Source organism: Lactuca sativa, chromosome 6 (assembly GCF_002870075.4).
Source record: "Lactuca sativa cultivar Salinas chromosome 6, Lsat_Salinas_v11, whole genome shotgun sequence".
NCBI classification, from domain to species: domain Eukaryota; kingdom Viridiplantae; phylum Streptophyta; class Magnoliopsida; order Asterales; family Asteraceae; genus Lactuca; species Lactuca sativa.
In genome coordinates, this window is record NC_056628.2 from 110,719,980 (window position 1) to 110,737,280 (window position 17,301).

Here is a 17,301-nt window from a genome sequence, read left to right on the forward strand (position 1 = left end):
GTAATAAACACTTTAGAAATTACATGGAAGAAAATGGCTACACATCACAATTTTAAACAATGAACAGACGGAACATTCATGATTCAACAGATCTAATTTGAGCTTAAACAATACATTCAACCTAATAAACTCTTTAATGGAATTACTAAGGAATTTCTCTCTATTTTAATCGCCACTATTCTTAGTAGTAAGGTAAGGCTGCATTTATTACTCAGTTAACCTTCGTAAAGCTACTTTTTATGAAGAGGATAAAAAACGACACTTTTTTTGCATAGACAAAAAATACGATAGACACCAAATCAATGACTGACATGGTTTCCCATTATCAAATCTCGGTGTCAACCCAACACATCCCAAACACAATAAACATGTTCTATCTTGCGTAACAAACATTAGACAACATATTTTGCATTATGCATGTATTGATCAAAGGTAGTACAAGATGTTGCTGTAATCTGCCATGTATGAAAAAGTCATAATGCCCTAATCATCATCAAAAAAAAAACTCAGAAAAAGTTTGTCTGGCCCTTATCACATCAGAGCCTAAGAAAACAATCATATGAAGGATGAAATATATAGTAGACAATATTCCTCAGAATTAAGATGATATCAATCAAAACACAAGAGTCATGTACCTAAATCCATCCCAGAAACAGACAAACAAAAAACATAGCGCAGTATTGGTTGTTTTAGTAAAATAAGTATGACACATCACATGTACATGTCCAGGTTGTTGTTACGCACAAGGGTTAGATAGATGATGAAACACGAAAGCCTGTAGCCTGTACAAAATCCTTACAATACAATACCACCACCTGCTTCTTTCTCTTCTGTTGTGTATTACTTTTATATATATATATATATGTGTGTGTGCAATCAATCGACTTTGCTTTCCTCTCCTCAACAAAAATACAAACCCTCCACACAACAAAACCAGGCCATATGACATTCATTTTACCCAATCTTTCTTTCGAGGTTTTTCTTTTCTTTTCTGTGTCTTCCTCAACTCAACCCATTATTTGCCACCACGTCTTCCCATCAAAAATCATCATCATATCCTCCATTGTTCATTGATATACATCTCTTTTATTGGTCAAACTTAAATTGTATTTTAGGGGTAGAAGAAGATATATAGTTTGGGAACATAGTGGCGGCAAAAGTCAAGTGGCCGGATGACTACAACCCTTGGCAGGAATCCCGGTCATACCTCAACCATTGTAGTGTCCCTGCCCTTGCCCTTGAGGAGGAGGAGGAGGTTGCTGCATGTTTACAGGTTGAGAGTTATAGTGACCAAATGGCTGCGAGTAGAGTGGATTCATCATATTCTGCAAAAATCAAATTCACACAGCCAACCAATAAAAATCTTGAGGAGGCCTTGGATTGGATTTTGGAAAAGTAAAATAGAACAAGAATAAGAATATGAAGCAACCTGTGTCTGAAGAGAATTGGTGGGGGCCACACCAAAGTGGTTTTCATCTTGTGATGGATCAGTGAACCCTACTTGTGTAAACAACCCTTGAGAACCATGCCCCCCCATCCCCATGTAGTCCTGTCAATGTCAAACACACATCAATAACTCATTTCATGTTTTCTACTTCCAAAAACCCAATTAAATATTTATATTTTATAGCAGTGTTTCATTCATAGTTACAATTCCAAGTTTAATTAATCTTATACACTGATAGGAGGAAACCAAAGTGTGTTGCTGTTTCTTGCATTTAGCCAAAACTAGGGTTGAGTAGGTTATGATTTATGAACCACCTTCACCTTGTAGGGGTAAAATTTCTCACACTTTTATGTTTGAGCAATGAAATGAGCGAATCATTTCATTTGCTTACTTGACTATAAATTAGACGTATGAGTGCAGTTAGTTTAACTGGTGGAGATATTTGAACAAACCTGAGACATAAAATCGTTCCCTGTACCAAAACGAGAATATCCAGCTTGAGAATTCTGGTTTAAGTAGCTTCCAGGAAACCCTCCCTGGGTAGCCGGATTACCATAGTCAACAGTATATCCACCTTGAGAAGCCTGAAAAAATGAACAAAAATATAATATACTATGAAACCCAAACTTTACAAGTAAATAGTAAAAACAAGTTGAGAGTTGGCAAGATTTTATTTAACCTGCGTTGAAAATTCAGCAACATTATAAGCGACATGTGAGCCTTGGCTTTTAAAATCATCACCCAAGAAATCCTGCATGTTGTTTCAAGACAATAAGTTGCTGTTTCTTTTTGACTATACACGACATGAACACGTGTTTCTATTTCTTTTGACTTGATGGTTTCAGAAAGAAGGGCTTAATCCCTTATTACCTTAAGTCTTGTTCTGTCATGTTCTTATATGAAATTATCCGGATATATATAAAATAAAATAAAGAAACTAAGAATCGTTACCTGTGACATGCCTCCAACCGAGAAGCCATCACGGAATGTTTGTGCTGGCCCTTGAGTCATCTATCACAAACAAACAAACAAACACAAGTCCTCTTAAATTAATTTTACAACTCAACCAACAAAATCTAGAAGAGGCAGGGCAGGACTTGACAACCTTTTTAAGTGGGACAAAATATTAGGGAGAAGAATACTAACATTAGAAACATATCCGGGCTGAGATAATGGACCACCGGCCACTGATGACTGGCTTGTTGGATTTTCTAGTGAAGGGAAGTTGTTGAAATTAGATCCCCCAATAGGTTGTTGCTGCTGCTGGTGTTGGTGTGAGAGATGGCTGCCAATAGGACCACCAGCATTCCCCCGACCAGCAGTGAACCCGCGACTACCTGGCTGCGGAACATGAGGAACAGCGCCAACCGGTCCATGTACTCCACCTCCACGGGTTGGAATAGCATACGGCTGCGGACCACCATGATATGGTGGAAGAGGCACACGGGGCATTGGGTATGCAGCAGGATGAAGACTACCTTTATGACTCCCATTACCTGCTCCACCTCCCCCCATGTATGGACCTGTAACTGTACCACAGTCAATACTCATCATCATATATACATATACTTTACTACTTATCCACACTATACATAGTATATTAACCAACACTAACATACTTTCACTTATGTTCTTGTAATACATAAACAAACATTTTATTTTCAATTATACTTTGCAAAACCTACCCTACCCAGTTGTTTTGTATCTGGATGATATTTTGCTATAAAACTGGCTACATTTTTCATTGTATGTAATAATAAATGAAAAATAATATACAAATCAATCAAAGTACATTGCTATTTCTTACATTTAACTCTACACTCTAACAGGAGAAATATAACACAAAATTACAATGTCTTCCACAAGGTAGGTTTAAGAATCAAGAAAATAAAAAATAAAAAATAAAAAAAGTAGCATACCACCCCTGGAACGACTGTTTCTTCCATCGCCACCAGGATTTCCTGAAGCAGCAGCAGCAGCAGAACCAAAGTTATCATTAGCTGAAATACCAGGTCCACCACCAAAGAAAAGCCTCCTGTCGTTGTATATCTGACTCATGTAAACCACAAACCAATAAATAAGCTTGCTTCCACTAGGGCTTAAGCTTAAGCATCACATCACAACAATCAAGATACCTTCTTTGGCTTCTGAAATTGCACCATACTCTGCTTTAAGTTGTTCAAAGGGCCTTCCACTAAACATTCATGCTCCTGTCAACGTTACACTATCACTATGTCTATGTTGTGGGAATGTCTTCACATTACACATAAAAAAAAAAAACCAACTTGCAAAATCAAAGTGTTTCTGGGTCTGTTTGGTATGCTTTTGTGCTTAAATTCAAAGCATACTTGAATTTAAAGATATTTTTATTAGTTTTGCACTATTTTGGGTTTGATTATTTTTAAAGGGAAAACAAACAGAATAACTATAGCTTAAGATAACTGCAGTAAAGAAAGGGTAGGGTACCTTATAATGTGTGAGTAAACCATTCCATAATGGTTGTTTACTAAGAACTTTTGGATTTCCAAGAATGACAATACCATAACGAGCACGTGTAAGTGCAACATTAAGCCTGCGTGGATCATTAAGAAATCCAATACCCTGATCACAAAACAAACAAAAAATAAGAGTGACTTAGGCTATTGTTGACATATGAATTGCATTCAAAGCCAAGACTAAAAATTCAAATAATAAGGTGGTATAAGTTGGAGCAATAAATACTCCCTCCGTCCCAATATTATTGTCCACAGACAAAAAACACACAGATTAAAAAAAGCATTAAATACCACTAACTTTATTTAATAAAATTACAGTTTTGTCCTTACTTTACATTTGATATTCCATAAAATGCTTAGTTGGTTAAGTATTAATGAGGGGGTATTTTGGTAAAAATGTTATTTATTTTTGGAAGTGGACTATTATTTTGGGACAAACCAAAAAGGAAAGATGGACTATAATTTTGGGACGGAGGGAGTATAAATGAAAGTAGAATGCTACAATATATGGATTTTATCCTTCCTGGCCTTTCTTCTAGCTTTCAATATTTAACAAACATGACCAAAAGATAAAAATCCAACCACATAACAAACCAATGACCGACCTCCACTACTAGAATAATTATATTACAATGTAATATAAGATTCTCTTCCATTATCCCATGGATCCGTAAGAGAGAAATAAAACATCAATCAATTCTTTCTCACCATAGTCCCTTATCTATTGTACCAAGAAGAAACAACCCAAAGGGTTAGCCTAATAGTGAAGTCACTTGGACATGCTGCCTAATGAAGCTATCATTCTAAGGATTATAGATGAAATAGAATGTTCTAATTATCTATTTGAATACAAAATATAATTTGCTTAAATTGTAAAAATTAAAAAATAAAAAATTAACATAATAAAAATAGGTTATATTCCAATTCCATGATGGAATGAATTTTAAAAAAATCTCGTTGGCTAAGAAATGAAAAGTAACAAAATGAAAGGAATCTAATTCCTTCACAAATCATCCATTCTAATCCATCTTTTTCCATTCAAATAGAAAGAACCATTCCATTCCTTCCCGAATCCATCACACCAAACACTATTTAACTTAAAGGAATCATCATATCAAGCATTCGCCAGTAAAGTAATTAAAAAGACCATAACTACTACAACCAACCAACCTGATGTTCATTACTTCTCACACATGACAAAATGATGTAGTCTTTTTCCCGTCCTTGAAACGAATCGACACTTGCAACCTACAAACAGTTAGTTCTAAGTGCATTTGTTTTGATAAACTTTTAGGCTTTAGGGTTTACAAAAAGATGCATATATGTTACCTCAATTTCCTTGTAAAGTTGTTGCCTAAGTGCACCATTTCTTGACATGTAGTTAACAATGTATGCACGCTGCCCTTCATACGGTGTTATAACCCCTATCTGCATAAATTAAATTCATTTTTTTTATTCAACCATCAAGGGCCAAAAAGTAAAGAATAATGTACTTACCTGACTTGGAACTACACCACTCCTTAAGAAAGTGGTGACTATTTTTTCAACATTTGCAGCCTCAGTCCTGTTAAGATAGGATGTTCCACTAGCACTAATTTCTTCTTGTCCCATCTACAAGAATATTAGAGGAACGGACCACAAGTAAAAGTTAATGCAATGTTGTAAAAAAGAGTAAAGTACGTTGCCTATTTTATTAAAATATATTGCTATTTGACGACGCGAGAGTATACTGAAGACATCGCAAAATTCCAAAGCAGTAACAACCTGATGCTGACGCTGATGCTTGAGGTCAATATGACATTGTCACGTGTGTAAAGGTATATATGTGAATGAAAAGCATGCAGAGATTAGTTGTAGATACCTGGACATAAAAGAACATAGGACGGTTTGGCACAGGCCAGGGAAAATCGATTCCTGGTGATTGCCTCTCATTGATTGTCACTCCATTTTGGAGGGTACCTTCGTAAAAACTATTGGAAGGAAACTCTGAAAGTGATGGATGCATCCGATACTGAACCTGTAAATGTAAAGGTAAAAAAAAAGGCATCTAAGGCCTAGTTTCACAAAGATGATGCATTGAAGAGGGAGGGATTCTTGGTAAAATGTTTAGAGAGAGAGAGAGAGACCTGCAATCTAATTGGTTTGACACTAAGCATCACAAGCCGCTCAAATAGCGATTGAGCTAACCCTGCACGAGCTGCTTTTTTGCACATGATAACCGGACCGAGCTGACAATGGTCACCAACAAGAACAACCTAATACAAAAACATTCCATTAGAATAACCCCTTGCACATGGATAGAATAGAAAGTAAAACTGTGATTTGTGATGCAAACAATAACCATGCAATCAATACAAGCTATATATATATATATATATATATATATATATATATATATATATATATATATATATATGTGTGTGTGTGTGTGTGTGTGTGTACCTGCTTTGCCCCAAGAACAAGAGGAATAAGACACTCAGGCTCAGTTGATTGAGTAGATTCGTCAATAAGCACCTAAAAATAATATTGATAAAGAAAATAATAAACTGTAAAATTCATAATAACCGAGATTCCCATAAAGTAAAAAATAAAAATGTTAACCTGACGGAATCTAAAATTGGCCAACCGAGGATCTCCGGCACCAACACATGTGCAACAGATGACATCAGCACTCTGAGATATCTCTCGTTCTGTAGCGCGCTTCAGTGCTTTATACTTTTTCTCGTCACTGCTGGACAATTCCCCTGCGTGCGTAAGTTAGCAAATAAATATCTGTCAGCTCGATCAACATAATTACACAGGTACCCACCCTCAAACAAGTCAGTAAGATCAGGTCAGGTGTGTATAAATGGCATTAATGGTGCTAGGAAAAGAAAATCTTCTTGAGCTCAGCTGACTCTACTCTTTCTAAAACTGTAAATGACTAAATGGCACCTTAAATTCATTAACTTGTTTATTACAGCATCTTTCTTACTTCCATTACATCCTTCTACTTCTAACTATCAAGACATTATACTCTCATAAATCTACCCAGTTAAAGCATCATTGTAGTTTCAAAAATAAATTTATTAAAAAATCTACCCAAATATAACAATGAAATTTTCTAAATGACATTGTTATATTTGGGTAGACTTTTTCAAAGCGCAATTTTGTAACAGAAAGAAATGGAAGTAGTATGCAATAAGAGGTGTATTTAACACTATCATAAACAAGGATGCACATAAGTGAACTTGTTAGTAACTTAGCATGCAGTAGCACGTATATATAGATCTAGAAAAGCAAGTAAACGAAATCATAATAAGCACAAAGCAGAACTGTATACAAGAAGTGAAAATAAGAAGCAAAAAAGACAATGTTTTCTCTTATAGATAAGATGCAAAAAGAAAAGAAGAAAAAAGATGACATAAAAGAATAAGAGAAAAATATTTCTTTTTAAAGTATATTGTCCTAATAAGAAAAATATTGAAGGTGAAATGTTATAATTGGTAGATTTTTCAAGCTACTATGCCTTACCAAAAAAATACAATGTTGTAATAGAAACTACTGAAAATGGGATGATATAAAACACAAATGAATGAAAGTATGTTGATATTTCTTGCATTTGGCCCTATATTTGGGGAAAAAATATGTGTTGAGCTACGCTCTCACCTTGTTCATCTTTCAATTGTTGCAGCTTGTGAAGTTCACTCTTTTCAGATGTATCAAGATGACGGACCTTCAAAGAAACCAATTGAAATTGAACAGATCTTTAGATGAGAGTTGAGCAACAAATGCAACTATGCATAACTAAAATACTATGAAAAACAAACAAACCTGATAGTGGAGGGTTAAATGCTCAACGGGTGAACTAACAGCTTCCCTTGATTTAGCACACAGTCGTACAACCTGTTTATGATAAATACCGACATAAACAATAGAACCAACAAATCTCTAAAATGCAACGGTTACATAGAACGACAACCAATTAATGTTCGACCATTAAAAAAACTGTTACCAAGAAAAACTAGTTGCAAACATCCCTTGGGTATTGTTAATGGACTTAATCTGGTAAGATATATATATATATATATATATATATATATATATGTGTGTGTGTGTGTGTATGGGTGTTTCTTTTTTACAGTTTTACTTAATGCCAGAAAGAAAGACTTGATAAATGAGGCTACCTTTAAGCCAGTGGCACTTATCTTCTCTGCAAGTTGATCTACAGCCACATTGCTAGGTGCACAAACCAGAACCTATTTTTAGTTGAAATAACCGTCATAATCTGTCACAAAATTGACTTGTATTCTTTAAAATATGAAAAATGATGGCAGTAATAATACCTGTCCTTGACCTTGTTTGGCCATGTGATAAACAATTGCTGCAGAAGTGACTGTTTTCCCAGTGCCCGGTGGCCCTTGAATCAGGCTTATTGGTTTCTGGAGGACACTTTTTACAGCAAAAACCTACCCATTAATGCAGCAAGTCAGGCCATCCACATAAAAGATTCGTATGATAGAAACAAAACAACAAGCATAGACATTATACAACTACTAGGGAAAAGTTGTAGAAAGCAGGGAACATTCGTTTATTTGTTTATTGTAGCATCTTACTTTCATTTCTTCTTAATATAGCATTGTAATTGTACTTTGAGAAATCTACCTAACTACAGCAATGTCGTCCAAAAACAAAGCAATTTCCACTGATATAATTGGATACATTTATCAAAGTACAATGTCCTAACAAGAAAAACAAATGGAAGTAGAATGAAAATAGAATGCTTATTAAGAAAAAAAGATGTAAAGCACAATGCTATACTAGTACACAATTAAAACAAGAGTGCGTCGTTACTTCTTGCCTTTAGCCCTATAGAGAATGTATGAAAAATCAATATTGCTTAAACTATACTACACTGCCCAAATTAGCCCAAGGATGGATAAATAGAAGATGATAAAGGTTCTATAGACCGATACTATTTTAGATGATCAAATAACCAAGAAACGGAATGCCAGGAAGAAATGCAATGATGTCCTTATTGTGTGAGATCAAAATCAAATACTACAAGGTTGGGTACCATCATTTAAGCATACGATAAATATATGGTAAGAAAAACCTACTTGAGATGCATTAAGCTCCGGAAGACCAGGTGCACCGAAACGGCGGGGCAATGCATTGCGCACCATTTGAAACTCAACCTCATGGCCTAACAAATGATGGTAAATATACCTGCATTACATCACTGTGTGTTACTATTATTATTATTAAAAGCAGTAACCCCCCAACTATAATCACCCACAAAGCCAAAATCTCATAAATCATAAACAAAGAAAGATTGCCTTAACAATCTACACTTTGTTTTCCTTATTCTTTATAAATATTAACAAAATAACATCTTATCCTCTTTCAACACCGAATCACCCTTATTCCCAGCAAATAAAAAGTTTCCTCAATTGAATTTAATTTAAGATGAAAATCCAACCCACCCGCTGACACTTGTTTCATCCACTGCAAAGGTTTTCATTGCACCCTGCATCCTGTCAAAACTTGTGCTCTTCCACACAAAGTCAACACTAAAACCATGGTTCACATCAACAGGTACTCCCTGCAAACATCATCACCAGTAAGTACTGAAACCAGTAAGGCATCAGAAATCATGATGGTACCACCTGACTCGCACGAAGCTCAAGAGCCACCTCCTCTTGTGCAGTGAGTTTTATCTAGAAAGAAGAAAATGAGAAACTAATTAATAAAATTAACAGAAGCACTAACAACTCAAACAAGCTTTAACAGACAACCATTTAAGCATGCAATTATGCAAAGAGAAGGATACAAGGACGCACCACATGTCCAACTGACTGCCAAGCTGGATGAGCAGCATCCCCAGAGTACCGCAGCCGTAACTCATCGCCAGGTACAAGACGTAATTCATTATCTTCCTGCATTTCATTTTTAACATAAAACCAATTTGGATTTGGAAATCAAACTTAGTAAACAATAATACCAACAAAATAAACATCATAACAGTCTCTATATCACCTTCGGGAAAACAAAATATGCAATACGCTTCTTGTTAAGACCAATATCCCACCGAATCGTCAGGTTGTCTTTGCTTTGAGATTCTTTCATCATCTATCAAACAAAACAGCAAACATGCTTCGCATCAAACACAAATTTTCAACCACCACATATTAACTTCTCTTCGTCTGGAGAAAAGGATATTAATTTTTTTTTAAAAACAAGTGGAAGCATTGCTTACTTTATCATAATCAGCTTCAAGTTTGATGAGTGGGGCAAACACATTTTGATACTGCATCCACAAATTCCTTGTTACAAATGATATCCGATGCCAAAGACATTATTATAAGAAAGTAAGAAACTAGATGTTTAACAGTGTTCTTAGGGAATAACCAACTACAAGCATTTAAACCTGATAGGCATCTTCATATTTCAAGGCTACAGGCTGGGGTTCATCATCTACACCAGGCTTCTCAAGATCCTCCAAGGTAGCATCAGGATTTGTCTTCCAAAGTTCTTCCACCTTATTAATCTGCTGAGCACTGATATGACGTGCCCGAAGCTGCTCCTGTTCAGATGGAACCTGCAATGTCACAAATGTAACCAGTTTGAAACCAAAAACAACACAAGGCTACCCTACCCTTTTTAGATACTATACTAACAAGTTTTCTTCAATTCTATGTGTTGGACAATCATGAAAACATACAAAATAGATCTGTATATATATATATATATATATATATATATATATATATATATATATATGTCTTTGCTAACAGCTAACCTTAACAAGCCACTGCAAGAAACATCTATCATCGATAAGTGGACACCACTGACTCAAGTCCCAATTCATGTCTTTGAGTGCATTCACATTTAGACATGGTTCCCTGCAAAGTAGAACAACCACACTCTCGGTCTTGGCTGAAATAAATCCCAGAAGGAAAACATTTCGACATCCGCAGTTATAGCATTCAAGAATTGTTTCTCCCAAAGGACTGTCTTTATGAAGGCACACTTCTTTATGTTTAGCTCGAACCTGCCAAAAGGCCAACAAATTAGCCTGAAAAAACCAATCATGGGTATAGTAAACTGAACCATAAATTTGTTCATGCCTTAATTAGAAAATCAATCATCCATTATCCCTTCACTTGTTAACCAGATACTGATGATAGTTAGGAATAGATACTTCATGATTATCTTGTACTAATCTGATCAGTACATGGGGATGCTGCGACTAACAAGGTGAAGCAATATGCCTAATCAAAAGTGAATCCAGAGCTTTAACTTAAAACACTTTGCTATACCTTCCTACCTCGGAGAAAAAGTAAAGAGAATAGTGAACCACTTCACAGAAGTACCCAGACAATGAAGAAACCTCACATCACATCATCTTTAGTATTAACTTAAAACACTAGGCATCCAATCACTCTTGACTTTAACATGATGTTACAATTAATACCCAGAATAAACCCAGAGTTGTTCCTATATAGCAATCACCATATGCTACCTAAATTTTTGTATCAAACAGCCTCAAACTCCTCCCACCTTATCCTGACACCCCCAGAACTCATTACAGAAAACAAATAATAACTACTGAAGATTAGAGATATAGTTAATGTACCCTTTACATCCTTAACTATAATCCTCGATTGTTTGGGAAAAATAGCGAACCAGGAACATCAATGCCCTAATCTATAGCAGAAAATAATAGCTAAATGCTGATGGGAGTCTGCTACCTAAGACATGGCTGGCTTGGCCATGACCCAAATGCAACTTTACATATACATGTTAAGACTCAACTAAGTTTCAACCAAACTTAAATGGCATCATGATGCCTCAGAACAAGGCCTTTGTCAAAGCCCCTAAAGTCAGAAGTTGAGAGACTGCACAAAATCACAACAAGGTACCCACTTGGTCTGCAGAAATAAAGTTTCATATAACTATGACTCAAGCTTCATTCCGCCACAAGAATCTATCTTATAAGAATAACATAGGACAGTATTTACTTAACCCTGCCTCTCCTATTAGAATTCGCTCTGTAAAAAGCCCTTCACGAAATTGCATCCAAAGACCAAGGTCGACTTTTGAAAATCTTACATAGCATGTTCTATATTTCGATCCTTATGTTTATTACAATTACAGAAAGTCATTGCCAGTTAAATATACGTAATTCCAATATGAAAACAAACGGCCTAATAAACAAAGTTAATTTACACTTACCAGATGGTTAACAATGTGAGAACCAGAAGTGTTCCCCCTTGAATTACAGAACCATTTCCGACAAGATGGCACGTTACACCTGACGACACACGCCGGATTCTGCACCCCGCAATACTTACAAGCATGCTCCATAAAGTCCCCCTTACCATACTCATAACTCTCATCATCCCCAGTCTCTTCAAAATTCAATCCGCTCATCCCCGCAGCAAGGGCATCGACCGCCGACGCCTGATTAACATTATTATTCCCCCTACCACCACCACCTTTTCCCGAAGTTTCCGAACCAGGGGAGGCGTTGCTGTCAGAGCGGTGGTCGACGGCGGCGGAGGTGTCGACGGATATAGAGTCGGACGGTGTGGGCCATACTGACGACGAGGGTGAAGATCGAACGGCATTGGGCTGTGAGAGCTCTTGAAACTCCGGGTAATTGAAGTCTTCTTCGCCTTGCGTGTTGAATTCCAGGAACGTGTAGGCGTCATCGTTGCCGGTATCGGGCTGAGACGCCGTTTCGTATAAGTTGTTGGGTTGAGAATCCATAGTTTGCTGAGGAAAATCAAAGAAGTTAGGTTGACGAATCAGGGGTTTCTTAGAAAACGAAAGTGATTAAGATTGAAAATTTGTTGATAAGAGGTTAAATGTTTGTCTAGGGTTTGATAAAATGGCAGAAGAGGGGAGATGCAAGGGTTGCATATTGTTATGTGGGTTAAGACGTAACGAGTTGACACGGGCGACACTATTTGCTAAAGGGTATTTTGGCATGAATTTGTATTTATAATCAAGTGAAAATGGTCATTTTAACCTATTTATTATTTGTTATTGTTTGGTTGGATTTATATTGTTGAATGATACTGAATTTATAAATAATAATAAATAAAATATAGGTTTCCTCGCACCGGATGCGGTAGAGCTTCTTAAAAGAGTACAATGAATCATGCATAATAATGTTATATCTCCTAGATCTTCGGATGTAGTCTTTAAAAGAATTAGTTTTATCATTCAAAAATGCTTAGCGGCACAGCTTGTTGCCCATTTGTCATCTCACTCATTGTACGATGACAATTAAAATAAAAATAATAAAAAAAAAGTTAATTTAAAAAAAAAAAACGTTATATAAAATCTAAATTAAACATAAAACAAAATCAAAATTAAGATTTATACAACATCCAAATTAAACATCATATGATATCCAGACTAAAAAAACAAAAAAAATTAAAAGTTTGTTATCATCAAAGATGAACTGCAAATTTGAGTGCAAACGATCATATTTATACAATTAAAGAAACAAGTGGAACAACAAATGTAACATCTTGATTTCCAAGTATTTTCTTTTTTGACCGTTGGTGATTGTATTGCAAAGTTGGTCCCTAATGGCATTTTCGTAATTATTGGCCATGTTGGACGTACATTGGGCGTACGCTGAGTACGTTGGGCGTACGTTATGGTGCAACCCTTAATTCTCAGGGTTTAGACCATATTTAAACATCTTTATGGTCTAATACACTCTCGTAACTCCAGCATCCTCCCTCATTTCGAAACTCTAAAGTGTGTGAGTGCATTTTGAAGCTTAGGGAGTCTTTTGGTACCATTTTGGAGCTTTTGGAGAGGAAGGAAGAGCTTTGAAGTTGTAGTGTTTCACTCAATGCCTTGGATCCATCATTTACATTCCCTTATGCACCTTTTGGAGGTATAAAGCTCCAACCTTGATGAGTATTTCATTTAGATCTAGTTTTAGCTTAAAGTCGACATCTTTTTGTCCCAATCTTTATCCTTGTGAGTATGGAGTATTCCAAAGTCACAAGGAGTAATTCAAGATGTTTGAGTTGTCATTTCAGATGTTATATAGTGTCTTAAGTCATAAAAATATGATTTTGGGCATTAGTTTCTTTCCATGCATGATTTAGGTTGGCTTATTGAGTTAAGAAGTTAGGGTTTTTGGTGTTGGTTACTTAATGCCATGCAAGATCACAAAGTTGGAAACGTTATGATTAAGGACGTCTTTTAGGGCTAGATCTTAAGGACGATTTTTTTGGGTTGTTACAACAAAGATTGTCATCACCAACAATTACAAAATACAATCTCCTACACAACCAAAGAACATAATCCCATTCTCATTCTCATTATCATATCAAATATTATAAAGATCTTCGAGGCCTTTCTCTTTATCCATAAATACATCCAATCCATGTCTAGAGTTTAAGCACTTCCTTATGGTGATTAAAGTTTATGTATAAATATCATGAATTTAATAAGATCGACTATAAAAGGTTGTTGAATGAAAAATAAAGTACCTAGTAGTTTGCAGGTGTCTTATCATCCACAAAGAAACTATCATTTTGAATTGATGACAAGTTTTCTCCTCTTACAAAAAGAAAGGAATCTTTCCCCTGACCAAAATCTAACAAAAATGATTTAACCTTTTATACTTCAAAAAATTCGTACTTTTTATATGCAAAATTACTCTCACTCACACACTGGTTTCAACAATTTTGAACAATTTTCATCAATTTTGAACCTTTTATTCATAGCAACAAAATCCAACAACAACATATCAACAAAAATCAAACAAGAACATTGCAAATTTCAGAGTTTAATCACAAGATAGAGCAAAAAAAAAACAAGAAAATCAACATCACAAACAAAGTGAACAAATATTTTTGGAGTTCAAACACAAGATAACAGGTTTTGGGGCTTAGAAAATCGATTTCACAAAAATCCATCAGCCAAGCACAAGAACACAGCAAGAACAAAGAAAAAATGACCATAAAGATGCTTGAAAAAATCAATCATAAAGTTGTTTGAAAAAACCAACCATAAGAACACAACAAGAAAACTTACCAACAAAAGGGGAGGCAGCGAGGATGGAGACGAAGGAGGCAGAGGTGGAGCCGCGTTGTTGGAGGTCTGATGGCAAGGTGGCAATCGGCGATAAGAAGCTGAGAAAGACGGAATGTTGCTCGATGGGAGAAGAGGTTGGAGAAAAAAAGAAGTTGAAGTTTTTTTGGGGGCTAAGGGTATCAGATGGAAAATTTTCATCCATACTTCTCAACATATTTGACCGATCAAGACCCATTTTTTATGTCTGTCTGACTAAGTGTCACAACTAGGAATTCTAATGCTTTTGTAAACATTAACAATGATGACATTTGTGACTAAAACTTGAAAACATGCATGATGTTTATTCAATGACAACAAAATTCCATCAAACACTCTATGCAAACACTTCAAATGGTCAACAAAAGATTGGAAACCCTAAAAATCCCGATTTAAGTCCATTATGGACTAGGATTTCCTTATTGGGCCTAATGGACCAATAAGCTTCCAAATTGACTATTGTGGGCTTAGAACTCTTAAATGGGATCTAATTGGACCCACATTCATAAAACCTAACCTTTTGGGCCATCATGGGCCTAAATGAATTGGTTTACCCTAATGGGCCTTATTGGGCCATAAGTGATTTAAATTCCTTATTGGGTCGTAAACCCTTTTCAATTGGACTTCATTGGGCCGTGAACATCAATGAGGGACCAATGGGCCAAGAAACATCTACATGGGCTTCACCTTATAAGAACCAAGCCCAAATTAATTATCCTTACACCTCACTTTCTTTTTCTCGGCCCAAGATATAAAAAAAAAAAAGAATGGAAGAAAGAGGGATTAAGAACATGACAACTCATGATTATCTAGCATGTATCTAGATAATCTCATGCATTTATAACACTATTATCCATCATGTAAAATTTTCTAATCTCTTTATCCGTCTCCCTACTTATGGCCGAGAGCCATTCCCCACAATCACACTCCTTCATTTTCAACACCTTACACTCTCTAAATCTTCCAAGGAAAGTCTCTCAACTTCCTCTCTAAATATCGTATGTGCATGTGTGTTTGTCCATGAATTTTTCCACAAGATCACCTCTTGGTAAGTTGTTAATGTTTATAAATATTTATTATTCATCTTAAATCTAAGAACTATTTCTTACATAGTTTATTTCGTGATCTAACCCCCAAGAACCCTTTAAGTTTGAAAATCTCATCAAGGAGTTGCTAGGTCATCTCACATCATCACCAAAAACCGAATCCAAAACCTCAAGGTGAGTTCATACCCCCTTGTTTTTGGTTTTTACATGATTTATGGGGAGAATACAAGTAAAATGTGTAGATCCATGTGTTTTTGTATGATGTGTGTGATTTCTTGAATTTATTTGATGAATATGTGTTAGAAACTTGATATATTCGAGATTTATAACCTTGTTAAGGAAATATGTGACCTAAGATATCTTATACATATTATTATCAAGGCAAAAGTATTATACAAGTTCAAACTAAGTAAAACAAAACACAAATTCTATTTATGAACCATTTTTGACAAATATGCAAAAGATGGAGGAAATGATGTCATTTATGGTTTTTATAAGGGTCAAAAGAGTCAAATCGCTTAAAATATGAGTTATTATGAAAATCACGGTTTTTAAAGGACTAAAAGTGTAAATTTTAGCCTAATGGGCTAATGTTTGGGCTTTTCGACTTTTAGGCCCAATTTACGAAAAATATGAAACTTAAGGGACTGAAATTGCAAGTTTATCAAGATATGATTTAAAAACATAAATAAAGAAATTTTAGGGGCTGAAAATGTCTTTCTTACCAAATAGGACTAAAAATGCAAAGTTTTTGGATTTTGGGCTAAAATTGTAAAATTTGCGAAAATTTGGACTACAAATGTAAGTCTTTTTAATTAAAGGGCTAAAACTATCCAAATCCTTATTTTGGTGTAACACCGTAAAAATTAAAACAATTTTTCACTTTTGAAAACACATTTTTAATTAAACCATTCATTCAAAAAATGTCATAACATCAAGTTTTCAAATCACAAATGTCTCCCAAGATCAAAATACATCCAATCTCATATGTGTGTACGAATCAAGTCGGCGCCTTTCCGCGGTCATCACTGGTACCTGAAACACATAACACTGAACACTGTAAGCATAAGCTTAGCGAGTTTCCCCAAAATACCACACTAATCACATAATAGCCACTCGAGGCTGTAACTCTGTTGACCCTCTGGTCAATGTGTCTCAGTGGGGCCCTCCAACCCCAACTCTCTGTGGGCCTTCTGGCCCTAACTCTAGGGACCCGAAAGTCCCA

General features: G+C 35.6%; 1 protein-coding gene across 1 annotated transcript; it reads right to left on the minus strand.

Annotated features, from left to right (window-relative positions):
- Positions 1 to 574: 574 nt before the first annotated feature.
- On the minus strand, positions 575 to 12,896 carry LOC111898305 (regulator of nonsense transcripts 1 homolog). The gene is made up of 29 exons (XM_023894219.2): positions 12,160 to 12,896; positions 10,724 to 10,975; positions 10,352 to 10,522; positions 10,181 to 10,231; positions 9,961 to 10,053; positions 9,765 to 9,860; positions 9,591 to 9,641; positions 9,408 to 9,526; positions 9,042 to 9,150; positions 8,268 to 8,390; positions 8,109 to 8,180; positions 7,756 to 7,827; positions 7,591 to 7,657; positions 6,544 to 6,686; positions 6,385 to 6,456; positions 6,069 to 6,197; positions 5,804 to 5,959; positions 5,440 to 5,553; positions 5,272 to 5,370; positions 5,113 to 5,190; positions 3,914 to 4,048; positions 3,583 to 3,657; positions 3,367 to 3,496; positions 2,594 to 2,976; positions 2,399 to 2,458; positions 2,127 to 2,198; positions 1,900 to 2,031; positions 1,430 to 1,549; positions 575 to 1,325 (listed from the first exon to the last, which is right to left on the minus strand). Exons 1-29 carry the CDS (start codon positions 12,694 to 12,696, stop codon positions 1,209 to 1,211), a joined length of 3,828 nt encoding a protein of 1,275 aa, XP_023749987.1. The 5' UTR covers positions 12,697 to 12,896; the 3' UTR covers positions 575 to 1,208.
- Between the last annotated feature and the right edge of the window lie 4,405 nt (positions 12,897 to 17,301).